We start from the raw sequence: 22,684 nt of genomic DNA, 5'->3' as shown, positions 1-22,684 counted from the left end.
TTAATATTGCATTGGTGACAGCGGCTGGATCCAGAACAAGGAATGATGATGAAACACTGGGCGCCCAAAACCTCCACAAGATTCCAGCTTGGTGTCTTTGTTGCTGTGGGTCCAGCCGTCCAGCTGCTTCCACTGGACCCACAGTGGGATCCACTGGGATCAGAGTTGTGTGTAAATAGTAAAGAATCTGGTCCTCAACCCGATTGCTTCGTCCCCAAGCCCACTGCCTCCCTGTTAGCTCTGAGTCCATGCTAATCCTGAATTAGCTGCCGACAGACTGCTCAGAATGTCTCTGCAGAGGGAAAACCAAACAACGCGCCTGCAAGATGCAAGATTTCTCATTTATTTACAGGAATTACAGCAAACATGTAGGGGCACAAGGTTCCTCCTTCTCCCAAATGCAGGATCGGTTTACAATCTGTTGGCAAATCACAAACAGTCACTTTGCATTGACGTTCTAACGTCAGACATCGGGCTGACCACCATTGGAAAACAATGGCCGCCTTCAGCAGTACCATTTGGCTGTGGGGTGTGAAAGCAGGAAAACCTGCGTACCAAACTGCTCAGTGGAAACGAGGCATCAGCTGATGTTCCAGTTCTCATTTCTAATGGTGACACAGAAGATGGTGGACGTCCCTTCCAAATCTGAGGCTGTAATCTTTAAAATGAATGTGACAGAACAATTTATGTGCACTTGTGTTAGATGCAAAGAGCAAACGGAGAAGGTTTCAAATTCATTTATTATCTCATTTATCTGTCTGGATGAAGGTCGAGGGATCAGCGTTTCTTCTCCTCCATCGTCCCTGCAGACGGCAGCTGGCTGTAGGTCTGAGTCCAGTACTTCACGTAAAACGATCTCAGGTCGTAGCTGAGAGAAAGAACGGATTTTAGATGTTAAACCTCAGGATCAAAATAAAACACAGCAGAGTGAGCAACGGCAGAGATCTGGACATCATTTACATCCTCCGACAGGATCCTGATGGATCGCATCGCATCCTGACTCCATCAGGGTCCTACCGGATCTTTATTGATCCCATTGGATCGTGATGGATCTCCTGGGACATCAAGTGTTCGACTAGAGAAACTGATTATTGTCAAGACAATAATCAGTTTTCATGTTTAAACTTGACCAACTTTTTTCTGCATATATTTTCTGCTATATTTAAATTTGCTCTCCTTGGGCCGCCACCTTATCATGGTGGGGGGGTTTGAGGGCCCCAATGATCCCAGGAGCTATGCTGTCTGGGGCTTCATGCCCCTGGTAGGGTCACCCAAGGCAGACAGGTCCTAGGTGAGGGACCAGACAAAGCGCAGCCCAAAGACCCCAATGATGAGAAAAAACATTGGACTTGGCGTTCCCTCGCCCGGACGCGGGTCACCGGGGCCCCACTCTGGAGCCAGGCCTGGAGGGGGGGGCACGATGGCGAGCGCCTGGTGGCCGGGCTTTTACCCATGGAGACCGGCCAGGCTCAGCCCGAAGAGGAAACATGGGTCCCCCCTCCCATGGGCCCACCACCTGTGAAAGGGGCCAAAGGGGTCGGGTGCATTGTGTGATGGGTGGCGGCCAAGGGAGGGGGCCCTCGCGGTCCGATCCTCAGTTGCAGAAACTGGCTCTTGGGACGTGGAATGTCACCTCTCTGGTGGGGAAGGAGCCAGAGCTAGTGCGTGAGGTCGAGAGGTTTTGGCTAGAAATAGTCGGTCTCACCTCGACGCATCGCTCTGGTTCTGAAACCAGCCTCCTTGAGAGGGGCTGGACATACTTCCACTCTGGAGTTGCCCAAGGTGAGAGGCACCGGGCAGGAGTGGGCATACTTGTTGCTCCCCATCTCGGCGCCTGTACGTTGAGGTTTACTCCAGTGAACGAGAGGGTAGCCTCCCTTCGCCAACAAATGAGGGGCCGGGTCCTGACTGTCATTTGTGCTTACGGGCCGAACGGCAGTTCAGGTTACCCACCCTTTTTGGGGTCCTTAGAGGGGGTACTGAAGAGTGCTCTTCCTGGGGACTCCCTTGTTCTGCTGGGGAACGTCAACACTCACGTGGGCAACGACAGTGAGACCTGGAGGGGCGTGGTTGGGAGGAACGGCCCCCCCGATCTGAACTCGAGCGGGGATCTGTTGTTGGACTTCTGTGCTCGTCATAGATTGTCCATAACAAACACCATGTTCAAGCATAAGGGTGTCCATATGTGCACTTGGCACCAGGACACCCTAGGCCGCAGTTCAATGGTCGACTTTGTCATCGTTTCATTGGATCTGCGGCCGTATGTCTTGGACACTCGGGTGAAGAGAGGTGCGGAGCTGTCCACTGACCACTACCTGGTGGTGAGTTGGCTCCGGTGGTGGGGGCGAAAGCCGGTCAGACCTGGCGGCCCAAATGTGTTGTGAGGGTCTGCTGGGAACGTCTGGCAGAATCCCCTGTGAGACGGAGCTTTAACTCCCATCTCCGGCAAAACTTCGAACACGTCCTGGGGAAGGTGGGGGACATGGAGTCTGAGTGGACCATGTTCCGTGTCTCCATTGTTGAGGTGGCTGATCGGAGCTGTGGCCACAAGGTTGTCGGTGCCTGTCGCGGTGGCAACCCTCGAACCCTTTGGTGGATACCTTCTGTAAGGGATGCCGTCAGGCTGAAGAAGGAGTCCTATCGGGCCTTTTTAGCCTGTGGGACTCCGGAAGCAGCTGATGGGTACCGGCGGGCGAAGCGGCATGCGGCTCAGGTGGTTGCTGAGGCAAAAACTCGGGCATGGGAGGAATTTGGAGGGGCCATGGAGAAAGACTTCCGTACGGCTTCGAGGCGATTCTGGTCCACCATCCAGCGTCTCAGGGGGGGGAAGCAGTACAGCACCAACACTGTTTATAGTGGGGATGGTGTGCTGCTGACCTCTACTCGGGACATTGTGGGCCGGTGGGCAGAATACTTCGAAGATCTCCTCAATCCCACCAACATGCCTTCCACTGAGGAAGCTCAGCCTGGGGACTCTGGGTTGGGCTCTCCAATCTCTGGGGACGAGGTTGCCGAGGTAGTTAAAAAGCTCCTCGGTGGCAGGGCTCCGGGGGTGGATGAGATCCGCCCGGAGTTCCTTAAGGCTCTGGATGTTGTAGGGTTGTGTTGGCTGACTAGACTCTGCAATATCACATTGACATCGGGGGCAGTTCCCGTGGATTGGCAGACTGGGGTGGTGGTCCCCCGTTCAAAAAGGGGGACCGGAGGATGTGCTCTAATTATAGAGGGGTCACACTCTTAAGCCTCCCTGGCAAGGTCTATTCAGGGGTCCTGGAGAGGAGGGTCCGTCGGATAGTCGAACCTCGGATTCAGGAAGAGCAGTGTGGTTCTGGTTCTGGTCGTGGAACACTGGACCAGCTCTACACCCTCAGCAGAGTCCTGGAGGATTCTGGGAGTTCGCCCAACCAGCCTACATGTGTTTTGTGGACTTGGAGAAGGCGTTCGACCGTGTCCCTCGGGGAGCCCTGTGGGGGGTTCTCCGGGAGTATGGGGTACCGGGCCCTTTGATACGGGCTGTCAGGTCCCTGTATGACCGGTGTCAGAGTCTGGTCCGCATTGCCGGCAGTAAGTTGGGCTCGTTTCCGGTGAGAGTTGGACTCCGCCAGGGCTGCCCTTTGTCACCGATTCTGTTCATCACTTTCATGGACAGAATCTCTAGAACAGCCAAGGTGTTGAGGGGATCTGTTTTGGTGGCCTTAGGATCTCATCTCTGCTTTTTGCAGACGATGTGGTCCTTTTAGAATAGAATAGAATAGAATTACTTTATTCATCCCAGCAGGGAAATTATTTCGCAGTTACAGCAGCATAGAGAGACAAGACACACAACAACCACCACTGAGTAGCATTGTAGACAAGATAAAATAAGAATAAAATATGACATGCTGTCAATATAAAAATATAAAAAGCAGCTTAGAGCAGACCTTGCAAGGATTCAAAATGCAGAACACGATGTATATGTTAATATATGTACAGCAAGTGTGCCACAGTGCAGTTGTGCAAATCGGACTGATTAGTGCAGAACAATGATTTAGCTTTTATTGTACAGTGAGATGGCATGTGGCAGGAAGGATTTCCTGTATCTGTCCCTACGACAGCGGAGCTGGAGCAGCCTATGGGAGAAGGTGCTCCGCTGTCTGTCCACTATGTGGTGGAGAGGCTGCTGTTTATTGTCCATAATAGACAGAACCTTCTTCAGTGTCCTCCTCTCCACCACAGTTTCCAGGGACTCCAGCCTTAGTCCCAGTACAGAGCCAGCTTTCCTGATGATTTTGTCTAGTCTATTAGAGTCGCTGGCTCTGATCTTTTGGCTTCATCAGGTCGTGATCTGCAGCTCTCGCTGGAGCGGTTCGCAGCCGAGTGTGAAGCGGCCGGGATGGGGATCAGTGCCTCCAAATCCGAGGCCATGGTCTTGAGCCGGAAAAGGGTAGAATGCCTTCTCCGGGTCAGGGGGGGTGTCCTGCCCCAAGTGGAGGAGTTCAAGTATCTCGAGATCTTGTTCACACATGGGGGAAGAAGGGAGCAGGAGGTCGATAGGCGGATTGGCGCAGCGTCTGCTGTCAAGCGGGCGTTGTACCGGTCCGTCGTGGTGAAGAGAGAGATGAGCCCAAAAGCGAAGCTCTCGATTTACCGGTCTATCTACATTCCCACCCTCATCTACGGTCATGAGCTTTGGGTCATGACCGAAAGAACGAGATCGCGGATACAAGCGGCCGAAATGGGTTTTCTCCGTAGGGTGGCTGGGCTCTCCCTTAGAGACAGGGTGAGAAGCTCAGTCATCCAGGGGGGACTCAGAGTAGAGCCACTGCTCCTTCACATCGAGAAGAGCCAGTTGATGTGGCTTGGGCATCTGGTCAGGATGCCTCCTGGACGCCTCCCTGGTGAGGAGTTCCAGGCACGTCCCACCGGGAGGAGGCCCCGGGGAAGACCCAGGACACGCTGGAGGGACTATGTCTCTCGGCTGGCCTGGGAACGCCTCGGGATTCCCCCGGAGGAGCTAGAAGAAGTGGCTGGAGAGAGGGAAGTCTGGGCCTCCCTTCTGAAGCTGCTACCCCCGCGACCAGACCCCGGATAAGCGGAAGAAGATGGATGGATTTAAATTTGATCATGTTTATAATCCTCACACTCAAATCTTGAAATACATCTATGAAGCGCTGACCAGATTCATCAGACCACACAGCTCCGAAGGTTAGAATAAAACAGAAATGCGCGAGATGAGGACAGATTAGCAGTAATCCCGGAGGAGCCTGGTACCTGACGGAGGACTTGCTCATGGAGTTGTTTATTACCAGGTACGGCTGGTGGTACTTGGTGAAGGCTGGCCAGAGAACCGGGACTTTACTGTTGCCTCTGCTGGGGTCTCTGGAGAGAAAAGGAAATTCCTTTATCAGGGTAAATCATACCAGTTTAAACCAGTTCACATCACTTTAAACAGACAAATCCAGATCATCAATTTGGCTCCAATTTACAAGTTATCCTAATTCAGGTTGGATCTGGGTCTTCCATGTCAGTTTATATAACTGTAATCACAATAAAACCATTTGTTTTCCTTGTTTCCACACTTTCTGATCAAATCATTAAAGTTACTGCAGACATGTTGATCTGAACCAAACCTGAAAATATGCCACCATTGATTTGTCCTTTCATGTAAATGATGTGGTGAAATCAGCCCACTGATAGGGCCAGGATAAAGTCTAGTTAATCTATCCCAGTTGGCTAAACCAGTTCACACCAGTTAGTGTGTCACACCAGACCAGTGCAGCCAGAAAGGCAACATTTAAACAAACTGGATAAACTCTTCTTCTGACCGTTTCAGACCAGTTTGGCTGAGCAGACAGTTAAAACCCAGTAAAGTTGACGTGTGCTGCCCCAGTTGGACCCCTGCTGGTGGTCTCAGTGCATGCTGGGAGTTTACCCAGTCTTGGCGAAGTTGGTCCAGTAGGCGATCATGTAGCCGGAGAGGTCTCTGTGTTGGGGGAAGTAGACCAGCGGCAGGGAGAACGGTTTTCCGAACAGATACTGCAGGTCCTCTGCGTGCTCCGCCTCCACCCAGCGCGGGAACCCCGGGATCCGTGTCTTCATGTTGAACAGGTAGGAGTAGGTACTGGCCCCACTGAGGGACACACAGGGTCACAGGTAAGCACTGTCCATCTTCTGCAGTAACTTTGAAAGTGCAAAGGTTCTGTTCTGATCGGACCCAAACAGCACCAGCAGGACGTCGGCAGTAATGAATGAGAAGAGTCACAGCTGACCTGGTGTTGTTTGCGTGGAGCTGGAGGGCAATCTGGGTCGGTACCAGGAACAGGAAGTCTGTCTCGATGTCGGCCACTGTCTTCTTTACTATGGCCGGATCTGGAGCCAAACCCCAGTGGACGGAGTAGACATCGAAGGCCGAGGAGATGGCGGCATCCCCCTTCTCTTTAGTCAGGCCCGTCAGAAGACCTTTGACCTGGTCTCTGAGGAGGAAACCAGACCAATTCACATGTCTTAGACCAGTCTGGAGCCTTCATGACAATCCTCAAAAAACATGATGTTGCTCAAGTACTAACGCGGTGGTGGTTTCCTTCATGTTGTTGATTGAAGGAACATCGATTCCAGCAAATATGTGTCCATCCATGCTGTTTACACCTGCCAGGTAGTCAAACTGAGCCGCATTGTGAAAAAGCTTGCCTGGATCATCTGGGATGAAATCACCGTCAACCACCGGCGCGAGCTGGAGCAGGTCCATGACGGGACCTGAGCAGAGAACAGAGCCGCTGTCCTGTCTGCAGGGAAACACTCGACAGACAGGTCCGAGTCAGCAGTCTGGTCACTGAGTGCTGAGTAAAGGAGCAGACTGCCTGAAACTAATCCACAAACCAACGCTGGAGAAGAAACACTGATGCAAACAAAAATGAACCAGACCAGAAATAATAGGTTATGTTCAGACCTTTCCCAAAAATATCCAGCAGGTTAATTTTTCCTGCCATGGTGAGCTTGATGGGGTCGACTATCTTCAGGCAGGCCAACATGTTGTCTTCCTCGGTTTGCCAACAGTTGACTTTACGAGCAATCTGCAGAGACAAAAGCAGCCAGAAGTTCCTGCTGGACTTGCGGGTCAACTGTCGGGTTGCATGTCACGTAGAGGCAAAACGTAATCTCATTAAAAGCAGTAAAAGTTATAAAATATAATGATTATCCTGTAAAATTCATTTAACACATCAATTTTGATTAATTATTCAAATTTTAATGCAATTAATCTATTTTTACATACAAACTGAATGTGTATAATAGCACTTTGCATCAATCTGATGGTTGAAAAATCTAAACATATTAAAAACAAATATTTTTGTTGTTTATTTTTTCAGTAATTTGCCAGTAAAAAAAGGGTTTGAATTGTCAATGTTGCTTATTTTGTAGAGTTTCAGATTAAGATATGATAAATTACCGTAATTACAGAGCCTGAAATGAACGAAAGATGTGGATGATGTTTGAGTGAAAACCTTTTTAGTGAGCACCATGGGGCTCTTCTGGAGCGCCCAGGGGCTGAGGGCCACGCCGCCCTGACAGATGGCTCTGCGGAACAGCCCTTTACTGTAAGGCGACAGCATCTGGGGCACAACCAAACACCAACAGTAGGTGGAGTCATCGGACGGAAACCTCTTCCACAAACAGGATGTTGGGGGTCATGGTTTTTACCTGGAAGTTGACGCTGGCAGCTCCAGCTGACTGGCCAAAGATGGTGATGTTGTCCGGGTTCCCTCCGAAGGCCCGGATGTTCCTGCGGACCCAGGAGATGGCGGCGTGCTGGTCCCATAGGCCATAGTTACCTGAGAGGAACAGGGAGTCACCTGCTGGCTGTTTGACCTTAACGATGGATCCTCATTACAGCACAACTAGAGGTACAACTAAACTGGAAACCATGTGTTATGGATCACCAGAGTCTGACTGCAGCAACAGAACCTGGATTTAAATTCTGCTGTTGGTCAAAATGCCCTAACCTTCCAGAACCAAACCTGTTTTCTTGTGTCTGATCAGAAATAATGTTCTCCAAATGTTCATAAACCTAAACATCAGTGAATAACAACAGGGTCCACTAAAGGAACAAGGTGCTTCACACCTGAACCGCTCTGCAGCTGAGTTAACAGAACTCGGTTCACCTGCTGGAAGCCAGATAAGGATCCCAGAAGTACTGAGAAATCTGCAAATGATCCCAAAACAACATATGTCATTCACAGATATTTCAGCTTCACTAGCATACCTATGATATGCTGATGATCCGGTTTTCTTGTTTTGACTCAGACATTCAGTTTATCTGTTGCTTCCTTCATCAGAATAGCAAATGAGCCAGTGTGATCGATGAGGCACCTGCTGTGCCCTCAAACAAAAGAACATTTCTAATACAGAAAATCCACACTGAGCCTCTGAAAACAGTTTTAAAGCAGTTTACATGAACACCGATGTTGATTTAGTTTTGTCTTCACCTGGCAGTCGTTCATCTCCAGAGCTGAGGAAACCCAGAGTACCAACTCTGTAGTTCACCGTGACAACAATGACCCCCCCCCTGTCGGCCATCTCCTTCCCATCATAAAGAGACTCTCCGAAAACTTCCACATCATTGGACGCTCCCAGCAGGAAGGCTCCTCCGAAAAGGTACACCATCACTGGGAGGTTGGTGGACACTGGAGACAGAGATCGGACATGAGAGGGTTCATTCAAGGGGATGCAATTCCTCTGGTGTCCACTAGATGCTGCTGTGAACAATCACCGGAAAATCACATTTAGAGCTGAGCAGTTCCTGATTCATGTGAGGACACAACGGTTTGTGAGGACACGGCGGTATGAGGGGACGCTGCGGTTTGTGAGGACACGGTGGTATGAGGGGACGCTGCGGTTTGTGAGGACACGGTAGTATGAGGGGACATTTACCACATCAGACCTTGAGCCTGTTTCTTACCTGACAGTCCATGTGGAACAAAAATGTTCAGGTAGAGGCAATCCTCACTGCCCTGGGTTTTGGTCTGCAACAGCGTCACCTGCAGGCAGCGCTCCCTGAACTTTGTGGCGATTAAAACTCCTGAAAACAGTCGACAGAAACCAAACAGCTTGTAGACTAACCTGGTTTATTGATGAAGCAGGACTCAGACACGTCTGAACTTTACAGGACATCGAAGGAAAACGACTTAAAGCAACATGTAACTGTAGTGAATGTTAAAATACAGCTTCAAGAGGAAAACTTGAAATCTTCATGCTTCAAACTGGAAACCAGTTCATCAGATTCTTTGACATCAACATTTTCAGTCCTGATTTAAAGGAGCCATCAGTTTTTCCATGTCTCAAGTTTGCACAAGGGAGGAAATCCCATCTCATTATTGGGGGGTCAGAAACGTTACAGTGAAATGTAACAAGGTTTAAAAAGTTTTTAATGTGTTCAAGCTGCAGGACCAAAACTACAGTTTTTCTCAGTAAATAAACTGTTGAGAGTCAAACTAAAATCTAAATGTTTACATCCGAGTTTGGTTCAGAGTCGCTGATCTAATGTCTGCTACACCTTTACAAAAATTTAAGGCTCTGACTAAAAACAAGTTTTAATGAGTGACTCCACTTAATACAATTCCTCATAAATATTGATTTATTGCACCTTTAACATTTAAACCAATCATGAACCAACTGCAAAAAATCATCAGCTGACTGATTTTTTGCCATAGTTGCTGTAGCAGAACCAGAACCAGCGCCCCAATGAGACCATGGACTTACCGTCCCAACCAGGATGAGGTTTAGGTTTTTCCCACTTCCCAGGAACGTCAGCGAAGGGGACGCCTTTAAACTCCTCCACCGTCCGGAAGAGACCCGTATTAACGTTCAGCCCCTCCACAGCGCCGCCCTCAGTCTGGACCACGCCCAGCTGCACACACACACACACACAGTTAGGAGGCTTCTTATTCAAACTGTCTAAATCTTATTTTCTCATTTAAAGCAGGGTGTGGGCGGTGTGATGCTGAGGAACGACTGAGTGAAGAAGTGCAGGAATATGACCAAGATGTTGGCCCATGTAGAGTTGGATCTGGGTTGGGCTGAAGTGGACAGAACCAAAGAACCAGAACCAGAAGTGAAAAATGAGGAAAAAAGCAGAAAGAATCTGAAGGTTTTCTCTGGTTTTGCTATTTTCTCCTGTTTCCATACATACATACATACATATACATATATAATAAACGTTCAGGCGAAGTCGTGTTTCTCCCGTCTGAGCTGCTGATCGGAGGAAGGAGTCAGAGTCAAGCAAACCGACCTTCGCAGCTGCAGCGGACCTCAGGACCAGCCCGACCAGAACCAGGTGGATCATCATGATGTGTGTCTTCCTCCTGCAGAACCTCCTGCTTTATATCGCCTGCTGGGGCGTTCAGGTCGGCTCAGAAACACGACGCCTCCACACTGGATGACTCTTCATGATGTCATGTGACCTGACGCGTCTCCACCCAGAACCAAGTCACTTTGAGCTTTACCTGGAAAAGCAAGAACAAGGAAAAAGGTCTGTGACACGAGGGGAGGAAAAACCTCCAGCCCAGCTGCTGCCGACTCTTCATACAACAACATGCATAACATAGAAAACCACAACATTTATATTTACTGATTAAGGTCATTAATTTGACCATTTTTTGTCCATGACTAAAATTGGAACCGAGAAAAAATTAGTTGATCAATTTTTGCAAAAATCAAGAAGTAAAAATGAGTGAAGAATAAATAAAAAATTTAAAACAAACACGCATAAATGGTCAAATTAATTACCTTAATCAGTAAATATAAATGTTGTGGTTTTCTATGTTGTATATATATACATACATATATACAGTATATGTATATATATACATATTTATATAGAGAGCTTAATTAAAAGTGAGAATAAAACGAAATTGAATTAAATTCTTTCTCAGGCTAACATTTAATTAATGCTGTATCTGTGTGTGCGTGCGTGCACTCACACACACACTGGTTCTGAAGGTCGGGTGGATCATTAACTGGGCCGGCCGGCTGCTATCGGCGGCGGCTGGGAAAACACACAGCTGCTGTTTACAGGAGCACCTGAAGGCAGCACCAGGATCAGCAGCTGCTGGTTCAGCTCCGACCTCAGAAAACCCTGAGTCACCAAAACTTCTGCTTTCTATTTTTACATCTTTTGTTTCTGTCCATCTGAATCAGCAGAGGTCAGAGGTCACCGCAGTGATCTGTAGCATGGATCAGACCACAGACCCTGCAGGTTTTATTAAAGCTCTGCTTACTGCCTTCGTCTCATTCAAGGACTGGAAATGGGTGAAAAGTAACTGGAGTGTAAAAGCAAAGAAAAGTTATTTTCTGCATCATCAGCAGCTTCTGCTGAGAAACACTCAGATTTAAATAATCCTGGTGGCCATGAACGTCTCCTCGGATTAAACCATCCGTTTCTGCTACTGAGCAGGGTCGCTGGTTTTCATTTTCCCCACCGCTGCTCGTGTTCCTGAACGCTTCATGTCCGATAAAGAGCGTCTGTTTTCCTGTTGATCTCCTTTCCAAACGGTGATCTTAAAATGTTCAAGAGAAGTAAAAAACCCCAAAAGCTTATTAGCTCCCACGCCATAAACTCAAAGTATGTTTTCAGAGGGACCCCCGTTTTCATTATTGATCTAATAACCAGGATCCATCTGAATACATAGAATGAGTTTAAAGGCTAGGAGTTCATAAATTCTTCAAGAAACTACTTTTTCTTACCGCTGCTCGTGTTCCTGAACGCTTCATGTACAATAGAGACCGTTTGCTTTCCTGTTGATCCGGGGAAACTCATTTTTCCTACCGCCGCCAGCGTCCCTGAACGACTCTGGACACTGATTGGCAGCCGCAGGTGCCAGCTTGCAGCGGTGGGCGGGGCTTGCTGTCACTGGACGTGTCCGCTGTCAGCTGGGCTCAACAGGTCTGAAGGTACCGAAGCTTCTAAACCGGGCTTTGGGGGGTTCGTTCGGTTCGGAGCCGGTTCTGATCGCTGCTCAGCAGGCGGCACGCGGCCGCTGCCGGACCGGAATACGGTTCTGTTCGCTCCGCTGGCAGCCTGCTCCGAGCCTGTTAGCTTAGCTCTTAGCTTCCAGGTGTTTTTAAGCCGCTGAGTGACGTCACACAGAATAAATAACGGCGCTGACGTCAGAGGCCACTCGAAAGTTCGCTTCTGTTCATTTAACTGATTATTTGAAAGAAATGAGTTGAATTTGTCACGTAAATGAAGTTTAAACGGATTTAGTTGAAATAAACGGTGAATGTTCCTGAGCTGTCACCCGGAAGTGGAAACGTGACCCCTGGGTTTATCCTGGAGGTCATGTGGAGCCTTTAAATAGGCTGGTAATAAAACTGACGTCAGTCAGGTCCACACAGTTAAAGGATCAGGTTCTGGGTTCGGTTCTGGTCTAGTTTAGACACAAACCGTTCGGATCTGAAATCTTTCATCTCAAACATTTTTTAGAAAATAATCATGAAACTTTCAGAAAACAATTCTTGATATTCTGAGGTTTAAGTCACAGCGACTGTCAGTTACAGTTTATATGGAGGAACAGGCGTTAATGAGGTCAAAGGTCAGAAAAACGGACGAAGTTCTGGAAACAAAAACTATTAAACTTTGTTTTTTCTATTAAATCATTGAATTGAACAGCAGTGAGTTTCCAGCTGGTTCTGGATCCGACCAGAACCTCCTTCCTGACCAGAACCTCTTGTTGCAGGATGTCCAGAGAGCCGCTGAGTGTTTCGGACCTGCTGCTCTGTCTGGAGAGCTCGGAGCTGCAGGAGCTGGAGCGGGTCAGAACCGCCATCAACCAGCAGCTGAGTTCAGGTGAGTCCAGCCGGCCACTCCTCCTGCTGGCTCGGTCTGACCGTAGTTCTGTTTGCAGACAGAGGGGGCGCTGTGCTGTCCTCCCTGGTGGAGCATTACCTGGACTCCTCCTCCTCCCAGGTGCTGCTGCTGCTCTCCTCCATCAGGGAGCCTCACCACAAGGTGAGCGGCGTGTCCTCACCTTCTGTGGCGCTTTTCAGCCGGCTAACGGGTCGGCTCCACCCCCCCAGGTGCTGCTGGAGAAGCTGAACGAGGCGCTGACCCGACCCGGAAACAGAGCGGCAGCCATCGCCCTGCTGGGTCACCTGATCCGGAAGCAGCCGCCCTGGATCCACCACATCAGCCAGGCGCCGGTGCTGCCGACGCTGCTGCGCTGCCTCAAGGTACCGACCCAGAACCGCAGCAGAACCAACCGGTCCAGAGCCAGAACCAGCAGGTTCGGCCCGGTACTGCTCAGATCTTGTGTTTGCGTCACAGACGGACGGAGATGTGGCGGTTCTGGTCAGCGGGGTTCTGGTCCTGGTCGCGCTGTTACCCATGATCCCTCAGGCCGGGAAGCAGCACATCTACGACTTCTTCGACGTCTTCGGTCGCCTGGCGTCCCGGAGCTACAGGAACCCCGGTAAACCGGGCCGGCGGGGGGGGCGGGGCTCCGGGTGGAACGGCGGGTTCTGATTGGCCGCCGCTGTTCCCGCAGGTCAGGTGAGCGCGGCGTACCTGGTCCACCTCCACGCCGCCGTTTACTCGCTGTTCCACCGTCTGTACGGGATGTTCCCCTGCAACTTCGTCTCCTACCTGAGGCTGCACTACGGCATGAAGGAGAACCTGGACACCTTCCAGGAGGTGGTCAAGGTCAGAACCGGGTCAGAACTGGGTCAGAACCGGGTCAGAACCTGGACACCTTCCAGGAGGTGGTCAAGGTCAGAACCGGGTCAGAACCGGGTCAGAACCGGGTAGAACCTGGACACCTTCCAGGAGGTGGTCAAGGTCAGAACCGGGTCAGAACTGGGTCAGAACCGGGTCAGAACCTGGACACCTTCCAGGAGGTGGTCAAGGTCAGAACCGGGTCAGAACCGGGTCAGAACCTGGACACCTTCCAGGAGGTGGTCAAGGTCAGAACCGGGTCAGAACTGGGTCAGAACCGGGTCAGAACCTGGACACCTTCCAGGAGGTGGTCACGGTCAGAACCGGGTCAGAACTGGGTTAGAACTGGGTCAGAACCTGGACACCTTCCAGGAGGTGGTCAAGGTCAGAACCGGTCAGAACCAGTCGACTAAATGAAACCAGAACCAGTCCAGGGCTCCTTTCAGAGTAGCTGGGTTGGTGCTGGAGGTCCGGTCTCCTGCAGGGTTCTGATGCTTACATGGTTCTGACCCAGAGTCCGGATGAAGCGGTGCCGGTTCTGATTCCACTCTGCTTCTCTTCCAGCCAATGTTGGAACATGTTCGGATCCACCCAGAACTCGTGACCGGAACCCAGGACTCCGAACTGGACCCGTCCAGGTGAGCCGACCAGAACCATTCGCACCCCGCTTACCGGGACCAGAACCCACACCGGACCTCCTGGTTTCTGAATCGGTTCGGGTCCACCGTTTGGGTCAGGACTGGTTCTGACCCCTGACCTTTGACCCCAGGTGGAGGTGTTGTGAGGTCCATGACATCATCATGGAGTGCTGCCGACTCTCTCTGGACCCGCTGGAGGACGCCTGCTGTCCCTCCCCCCAGCCTCACCTGGACCTCAGCCCCGCCCCCCAGGTCTGGCAGCCAATCAGCAGCTCAGGTGAAGAACAGAACCACAGAGGTCCGGTTGGAGGTCCGGTTGGAGGTCCAACCATGACACAGTTTCTGTTTGTCTGTTGGCAGGAAGTTCAGTGGGTCAGCTGACGCTAAGCTCCTCCCACATCCAGGTAACTCACACAGAGCCGTCCCAACTGGGCCAGAACCGGTCAGCTAGCAGTCGGTTCTGGTACCAGCAGAAAGACCCGGTTCTGTTGGGAACCAGAACATCCAGCATGTTACTCCACCTGTGTGTTCAGGCTGATGATGTCACATGGAGCCCCTCCTCTCAATGTGGCTTGGCCACGCCCCCTCCTGAGCCTGCATCTCCAGGCCTCGCCCCCTCGCTGAGCAGGTGTACCTCCATTTCAGGTGAATGCCCTTACCTGTGTGTGTGTGTGTGTGTGTGTGTGTGTGTCAGCGGCAGCCCAGTCTAACGCTGTCTGTATGTTTGTAGGTGTGAAATGTCCCTCACCTGACTCTGTACCTGTGACCACGCCCAGTGAAGGTAGCCATAAACCTGCCGGCGGCCTCCAGGTGAGATCGGGTGTCTCTGTCAAGGAGCAGCAGGAAGATGGCCGCTGTCTGTCCTCACAGGTGAAGCAGCAGCCAATCAGAGCGCAGGAGGAGACGAGCCTGAGTCATGTCATCAACGGTAACCTGAGCAGCCCAGGTGAGTTTCTCACCTGGGCTAGAGAAGGCGGTGCATCAGAGTGGCCATGTTGGTCACGCTCCTGTGTTAGATTTAGAGAGGCTAACAACTAGCATGCTGAGGCTAGTTAGCCTAGCATTAATCGTTATTCAGATCAGTAGCTTAGCCTCCTGCTAGTGGGATTTAGCCACTGCTGGCAGGACAGTCGTCTTCATTTGGTGCTAATAGTTATTAGCTATTAGTTATTATAATAGTTAACTATTAGCTAATAGTTATTAGCTAATAATAACTATTAGCTAATAATAGTGTCTTAATATGATTTAAACACAAACCTTGTTTGTCTGCAGACGTCAGAGCGCCATCTTCCTCCTCCCAGTTCCTCCTCCTTACTTCCACCTCCAGCCGCAGTGACTCACCAGGTGGACCCACTCGTTCTCCCAGTGACCCCGCCCCCTATGCTCCTGGCCCCGCCCCTCCCTATGAGCCGCTGTTTGAGCTGGCTCTGCCTCACGCGGCCACACTCTTCATCAGGAGGAAGACGCAGGTGAGCCCAGCAGGTGGAAGGCAGGTGTACGTTCTGCTCAGAGTGCCGAGCGTCTTCTGTCCTGCAGGAGGCGCTGCAGAGCGCTGCAGGGCGGCAGCAACAGGTGGAGGAGGAGCAGAGCGCCATGTCTCCTCTGAAGGTTCTGGAGCAGATGATCGTTCATGGGAGCGACGCTCATGAGCGCCTCAGCAGGAGGTGAGCTTCAGGAGGGTTGCTGGTTGGAAACTGGCCTCACCTGGCCACTGAGGGTCATGTGACCGCGCTGTGATGTCACTGCAGGTCGTCAGCGGGGAGCAGGTCGGACCGGAGTCACCTGGGAGGTAAACAGCAGAGCATGAAAAGCAGAGGCACCTAACCCTCAGGAAGCTCGCTAGCGCCACCTGCAGCTCCTGTCAAACATGTGCTCTTCCTCCGTTTCCATGACGACATCTGGCAGGAAGCTGAACGCTTCCTCCCGAACCAGTTATCATTCTGAGGGTTTTCAGCTCAGAGTCACAATGGTTCTGACCCGGTTAAACAGTCAGAACCTTCTGGATTCTGTCTCCAGCTGCTGGAGGACTTCCTGGTTTCTGACCAATCAGAGCCCAGAGATTCACGCCCACTGCCTGATTTCCTGTCCTCAGTCAGAGGGCCGTGATGTCCCCAGACCGGCAGCAGGAGGCGCTACAGAGTTTACAGCTTTCACGTGAACAGCCACTAGATGGCGGTGTAGCGCAGCGAGCAGCCCTTCTGTTAGTGACTGGTTACTAACCAGTTTGACCAGTCGGGCTGCAAACAGGGCGTGTTTACTGTGGATGTGTTTGTGGGAGTTTTCTTTGTGGTGCCGGGTGGAGCAGTGTGATGTCTGTGAGGTCAGAGGTCAGCCTCCTGTCTCTGTGTGGTGCTAGGCCCCGCCCCCCAGGGGGAGGAGCTTCAGAGGAGCCAGCTGCTGCTGGTCCACAGCCAGCTTCAGTACGAGCGCTTCAAGCGGCAACAGCACGCCATCAGGAACCGCCGCCTGCTGCGTCGGGTCATCAACGCCACGGCGCTGGAGGAGCAGACAGTCGCCATGGTAACAGTCCCTACCCACACCGGGCCGGCGGGCGGAAGGAGGGGGTCTCCCTGTCTAACCCGTCTAACCCTCTGCTGTGTTCGGAGGCAGAAGGCGCAGCTGGGCGTTCAGGACCAGGAGATCCGCAGCCTGAGGTCGAGTCTGAGCGAAGAGCAGCGGCGCCTCAACCAGCTGCATCAGGACGGACGGACCCAAACGGACCGCCTGCTGGACCAGAACCAGCAGCTGCTGCTGCAGCAACAGCGCCACCAGCAGGACAACCAGCAGCTGCAGGTCAGCAGCAGACACACACCGCTCTCTGCTCCTATTGGCTGACTACCAGCAGCCTGTGCTGTGATTGGCTGTTTCAGAGCGACCTGGAAGACTGTCATGGCCAACTGAGGGAGCTGGAGGCGGAGCTCCAGGGAGCCAATAGGAAGGCCAAACACGCTGAGCACCAGCTGACCCAGCTGGGCCTGAAGGTGAGGGCAACTCTGATTGGCTGAGTCAACAGGAAGTGGTTCTAGTACCAAACAGATCCGATGGTGACATCAGACTCTTGAGCCGTGAAAATGATCTGATGTTTGGAGTCGTTGTTGATCGTATGTCCGGCGTGTCAGGAAGCCAGTCCAGGATTCATCCGATATGTCCTGACCGTGACGATTCTGGCCCAGTTTAGTGCTGGTTCTGGTTCTGTTGGACCTCAGCAGCCCTGAATAGGATTACCACTCCCGGAAAATACCGTTAAATGTGGCGTCCCGTATTGGACCGATACATAACTGTCCGATAGACAGGCCTCACACACATCAACACTAAATGTAACAATAATGACCAAAATAAAACAGGAAATATTAAGGTCAACTAAATTCTGGTGGCGGGAGCTAAAGGACCCCAGAACGCTACGGTTGCCTAGAGACGGTTGCTACGCCGCTACTATCAACCCGCGTCTTACCCTAACCCCCACCCGATACTCCGCCGTCCTCAGAAACAAAGACTGGCAGAAATCCAGACGTGAGGAGGAAGACGCTCATTCCAGGCTGAACAATGTCAGTGAGGATGGACGATGTGTCCATCGATGGACACAAAAGTGTCCGTCGTGGCGCCGTGTGCTGCTGTATGATAGACAGAGTGGATCAGGAGAGGAACCACAGACCCGTCAGAACCTAAAGAACCAGACATCAGAGTCTCTTCATCCTCAATCATCTCCTGAGGCTCATATGGTACAGAACATTTGATCATTGATCAGTTTTTCATTGAGCTTTTAGTAAATTATTAATGCTTTGATTATTTGCTTGGATGTTGAGTTTGGATGATACTTTATTTAATATGTAGTAGCATTAGCCAAAATTATATGAATGCCCATTTAAAGAACAAATCATGCTAATAGATTAACAGTACATTCATATTTCCAACATTAGAAAAGTTTGTTAGGACTTTCTGTGTGTTTTATTCAGAAATATTTATATATTTTATGAATAATTGTTCATTGGTCATTTAATGTATTATTTCACTATTATTTTATTAACGTGGTTTACCAGTTTGGATAACCTGACTTCCTATCAATGAAGAAAAATCATGCTAACCAAAAATGAACCAGACCTGCAGCCCAGGGGCGGATCTAGACGGGGGCCAAGAGGGGAACAAAAGAAATTATGCTAAATGTTTTTTGTTAATACTCAGTGGTGATTTTTTTAACCTTCACAATTTTACTTTAACAATGAATTAAACATTATACTGCTGCACTTTTAGCTGCTGTGTTGAGATGGGATTAGGGCTGATTCCTGATGATTCCTCGATTATTAAAATTCCTCCAGGGAAATTTATCTGCCTCGAAGCTTCATTAAATTATATTTTATTATTCAATGCGCCGAGTTCCGGCCGGGTCGTTATTTGCGTTGCCCGGCGCTCTCACTCCCGCCTGAGTTGTTGATGAAAGCTAAGTGTTAGCAGCATAAGGTCCAGTTTTCAAGTTCGGCCTGGGAGGATTTTATTGATTCATGATAATGTCCGGGTTTGTGTCGTTGTTGGGGGACCAATAAGCATCTTTAAAATGACTGGCGCCATGCCTGGAGTACGGCAGCTTTTCTCCTCCCGGAGCTGCTGGTTCAGAGCGAACGGCGGGACCAACTTGCAGGTGTATTTATACAGGTGAGCGGATAGACTGAACACGGCGGGCGGCTGAGCAGGTGATGGTTACAGTGTAAGTGTAGCTTTACGGACGAACCGGAAAATGTATTTCATATCGTCCCGGTCGCCACTAACGGATGGCGAAGCTCATCGTGGCGTTACAGAAATGATGCGTTTCTGTGTGTGATGAACGAAGGAGCCAAATCCCGTCGCTAACATGAACATGCAGCTATAAATGTCTGGGCAAGGTCAGAGTTCAGGTATTAAACTCACTGAAGATGAATACAGAAACCAACAGCTGGAGCATAGACATTTTTATAAGTGTATTTGTGAGCCTGCCTCTTTATTCGCCAGCTATAAGGGACCAGACTTGTATCATCAGCACCTTAATTCAGACGACAATTTGCAATGCAAAATATTATGCTTAGCGAGTTTTTGCAATGGGCAATGCAGTACTTAATTAATTTAGAATTATTTTTATATTTATGAATGAAATTGTGGACAGCATTGGCTTTATTTATTTGAAGAGTATTTTGTAGTTGTTCAGTACAAAATGTTGTATATGTGCAAAATATTTTATAAATAATGGGTTAGATTGATCCTGGTCCTTCGCCTTGTTAATTTCTCTTATTGGTCGTTTTTGAAGTTTGATTAGTGACTGTTGTGTTTTGTAATTAATTTCCCAAATTTGTCTGGAGTCACTTAAATAAGGTCCAACTAAAGACCAGTACAGGATGTTTGGGTCAGGCTGGTTCTGGTTTGGTACTGAAACTATGACAGACTCACTTCATGAACTGTGAACTGAAATATTAAACCCGACTCATCATGTCCACTCTTCCATAGATGGACATTCATTCTTGTTTAAAGAAAAAGTCCAACAGCCGCATAACGTAAAAATAATGGTGATGCAATTTCTAAGTATTATTTTCAAATAAAGTTCAGATTAATGATTAGTTTCCACTAGTCAGTAATCTGACCTTCTACCTTGACAATAAACTGGTTTTAGGTTTATTAATCTTATGAATTTAGTAAAATGTTCTTTAAATGAAATGTTTTGAGTAGATTTTATTTTAATTTCCAGGCAGCAGACCCCATGTTAGCAGATGTTAGCAGGGATGATGCGGTCTGATTCTGTTTCATGTATATACAGCTCTGGAAAAAATGATCAGTCCTCTGATTTTACTCTTTCTAGGTACATGTTTAAGTAAATTGAAGATTGTTGAACTACTAACAACATGTCTGTGAAATTCCAAGCAAAAACTTAGTATTTATTTTAAGAAAATGAGAAAAGGTCAAAATAACAAAAAAGATGCTGTGCTTTCAGACCTTGAATAATGCAAAGAAAACAAGTTTATATTCATTTAGAAACACAAAACTAATGTTTGAACGCAGGAAGAGTTCAGAAATCAATATTTGGTGGAATAACCAGGAGGTTTTCTATGGGGTTCAGTGCAGTGGGCTTTTAGTTTTTTCTAGTGCTGTATGTAGTTGTTAAGAGTTTGAGTTGGACAAAACTATTTAATTTTGTATGTGAATGTATGTAAATAAGCAGTAAGATTCAGAAAAATGAACCAACAAATATCTTCTCTTGGACTTAGCCCTGCTGGGGGCTGAGGCCCCTGAAGGTCAGATCCTAGAATCGCCCCTGCTTTCCTGATCAACACTAATCAGATCATCCAGAATGGGTTCTGCTAGGCCAGCAGAACCAGAACCGGAGTGAATAACTTCCAGAACCTTGGTTAGTGGAGTGTGTGTGTGTGTTTCTGCAGCTGTGCAGCAGTGAGCAGCAGCAGCAGCAGGTCTTCCTGCTGGACCAGCAGCTCGTCCTGCTGAGGGAAACCAACAGAGCTCTGAGCCAGCAGCTGGACGAGGCTGCCGCCCACAGCTGGACCGTAAGTCCACCGAGCTCTCTGCTGATTGGCCGTCGAGAGCCGTCTGTAAATCTGCTGCCTTCCCAGGAGGAGGCCATGCTGCGGCGCAGCACAGGGAACGACTTCCAGAGGCTGAAGGACTGCGACGTCCTGCAGAAACAGAAGCTGGAGGCAGCCAGCCACAGGATAGCAGAGCTGGAGAGCCAGCTGGCCAGGAAGGACAAGCTGATCCTGGAGCTGAAGAAGCTGCTGGAGGAAACCAAGAGCCTCAGCAGGTCAGAGTCCGGCGCTGGCAGCCCAGCAGGACCTCACAGCGTTTCTGTTCAGAGCCTTTTGCTAGGTTGCGGAGTTAGCCTGTTAGCCGCCGTAGAGCTTCGGTTTGAAAGCAGCAGGACATTTTAACTGCAGTTCTTCCTGCTGTGCTTCAGGGCGGAGCTGTCGGCCTCAGAGAGTCGATGTGTGGCCCTGAGGAGAGTCAGCCAGACGCTGCAGACTGAGATGCTCCACCTGTACAGCCAGGTTCACCTGGACACTCACACAGGAAGTGACACGTGCACACACAGCCCTCCTCTTGATGCCGGCAGCAGGTAAGGCCTTCAGCTCTGAACCCAGCATGAAGCTCCGGCTGCAGGTCTGCTGATGTCATCTGTGTCTGTCTCTCTGGCCAATCAGAAACAGCCCCTCCGCTCAGGATGGCTACAAGCCCCGCCCCTCTTCTTCTTCTGCTGTGGGAATCATAAACGGTGCTGTGGAGGCCCTCTCCTCCTCCTCACCCCTCTCCTCCTCGCCCATCGACTCCCCGCTGGCCGTCGGATCTTTCCTGGAGCAGCAGGCGCGGCGGCTGTTTGGGCCAAACAACCAGAGCCTGGAGGAGGAGGAGAAAGAGGAGAAGGAGGAGGTCCCAGCAGGGAGCCCTCCTCTGGGTCAGGAGGTGGAGGAGGCCACCCTCCTCACTGGGAGTCCTCAGATGGAGCCTCCTGCTCCAGCTGCAGACCTGGAGCTCAGCGTCCGCCAGCGGAGAGACGAGCTCAGCATCATGGACTACAACGAGTCGCTGCCCGAGTTCTGATGGAGGAGGAGGAAGGGTTCACCTCTAAGGGAACCTGGACCTCAGGTGAGGGTCAGACTGGACCCTCCTGGATCAACAGGAAGCAGAATCACTCTCCACTTCCTGAATCACTCTTAGGAAACAGAGAGCCAGATTAATGAGATGTTTGGGTCAGACGGTTTCTCATCGTGATCAACTCTGCGGATTCTCTCAGGTTTATGATCAACCAATCAGTGATCAGGTGCTGTATATCGATTGATCTGTGATTTTTCTGTTTCCGCCTTGTTAATCTGAAGAATAAAGTCAACTGGAGCTTTATTGTCATCTCAGTCATTTACATACAACGGCAGCAGCAGCAGCCTCACACTCAGACTGGAAATCAAGGTAACTTCAGCGAACGATGAATAGATCAATAAACTATCTCAAATATTCAGAAACTTTACCTGAAGAAAGAAGAAGTTGTGGAGAGGAAGAAGCTTTCTGACAGTAAAACAGGACAAACATGGAGCTTTGAATAGTTTAATGACATCATGGAGAGACCAAAGAAAATATGACCAGCATTTATTCTGGCCCTCAGCTTTTATAGATCACCATATTTCTACTAAATGAATGAGTTGGATGTGACTCACTTATTGCAACAACATGGTAAACTCCACCTGTCCATAAACAGCCTCATGCTAGCAGCTGGTAGCTTCATGTTTAGTTAATCCAAACAAGAACAAAAGACAGTTCGAAAATGGTTGAAGAATAAATTAATCAAAAATAAATGTAAGAAACATTCCTTAAAAACTAAAGCAGTTCTCCAGAACTGAAGGGCCAT

The 22,684-nt window shown here is 49.7% G+C and overlaps 2 protein-coding genes and 1 long non-coding RNA gene across 6 annotated transcripts; 2 read left to right on the top strand and 1 right to left on the bottom strand.

The window, feature by feature from the left end:
• Positions 1 to 322: 322 nt before the first annotated feature.
• On the bottom strand, positions 323 to 11,833 carry LOC114144514 (bile salt-activated lipase-like). 4 transcript variants are annotated; one of them, XM_028017428.1, is made up of 14 exons: positions 11,716 to 11,833; positions 10,262 to 10,475; positions 9,733 to 9,880; positions 8,933 to 9,052; positions 8,460 to 8,657; positions 7,675 to 7,805; positions 7,479 to 7,586; positions 6,926 to 7,049; positions 6,546 to 6,732; positions 6,249 to 6,452; positions 5,912 to 6,109; positions 5,286 to 5,358; positions 556 to 868; positions 323 to 418 (listed from the first exon to the last, which is right to left on the bottom strand). In XM_028017428.1, the coding sequence occupies exons 2-13, from the start codon at positions 10,316 to 10,318 to the stop codon at positions 581 to 583; spliced, it is 1,836 nt and encodes a 611-aa protein (XP_027873229.1). In that variant the 5' UTR covers positions 10,319 to 10,475; positions 11,716 to 11,833; the 3' UTR covers positions 323 to 418; positions 556 to 580. The 4 variants fall into 4 exon arrangements, with proteins under 4 accessions (XP_027873229.1, XP_027873228.1, XP_027873231.1 ...); XM_028017427.1 differs by having other exon boundaries at positions 323 to 868; XM_028017429.1 differs by lacking the exon at positions 323 to 418 and having other exon boundaries at positions 722 to 868; positions 5,251 to 5,358.
• Positions 11,817 to 22,182, top strand: tsc1a (TSC complex subunit 1a). Its single transcript, XM_028017415.1, has 21 exons — positions 11,817 to 11,922; positions 12,708 to 12,817; positions 12,876 to 12,979; positions 13,048 to 13,200; positions 13,295 to 13,439; positions 13,515 to 13,669; positions 14,246 to 14,319; positions 14,451 to 14,596; positions 14,680 to 14,723; positions 14,853 to 14,964; positions 15,050 to 15,265; positions 15,592 to 15,788; positions 15,856 to 15,983; positions 16,068 to 16,108; positions 16,676 to 16,839; positions 16,930 to 17,112; positions 17,190 to 17,300; positions 20,715 to 20,837; positions 20,904 to 21,091; positions 21,245 to 21,403; positions 21,489 to 22,182. Exons 2-21 carry the CDS (start codon positions 12,709 to 12,711, stop codon positions 21,883 to 21,885), a joined length of 2,949 nt encoding a protein of 982 aa, XP_027873216.1. The 5' UTR covers positions 11,817 to 11,922; position 12,708; the 3' UTR covers positions 21,886 to 22,182.
• Positions 13,676 to 14,239, top strand: LOC114144519 (uncharacterized). Its single transcript, XR_003595502.1, has 3 exons — positions 13,676 to 13,737; positions 13,873 to 13,997; positions 14,066 to 14,239. It is a non-coding gene; the product is annotated as an uncharacterized LOC114144519 (long non-coding RNA).
• Positions 22,183 to 22,684: the final 502 nt, after the last annotated feature.

Source organism: Xiphophorus couchianus, chromosome 5 (assembly GCF_001444195.1).
Source record: "Xiphophorus couchianus chromosome 5, X_couchianus-1.0, whole genome shotgun sequence".
Classification (NCBI taxonomy): domain Eukaryota; kingdom Metazoa; phylum Chordata; class Actinopteri; order Cyprinodontiformes; family Poeciliidae; genus Xiphophorus; species Xiphophorus couchianus.
The sequence above is the reverse complement of the archived record's forward strand: the minus strand, read 5'-3'. Positions and strand labels throughout refer to the sequence as shown.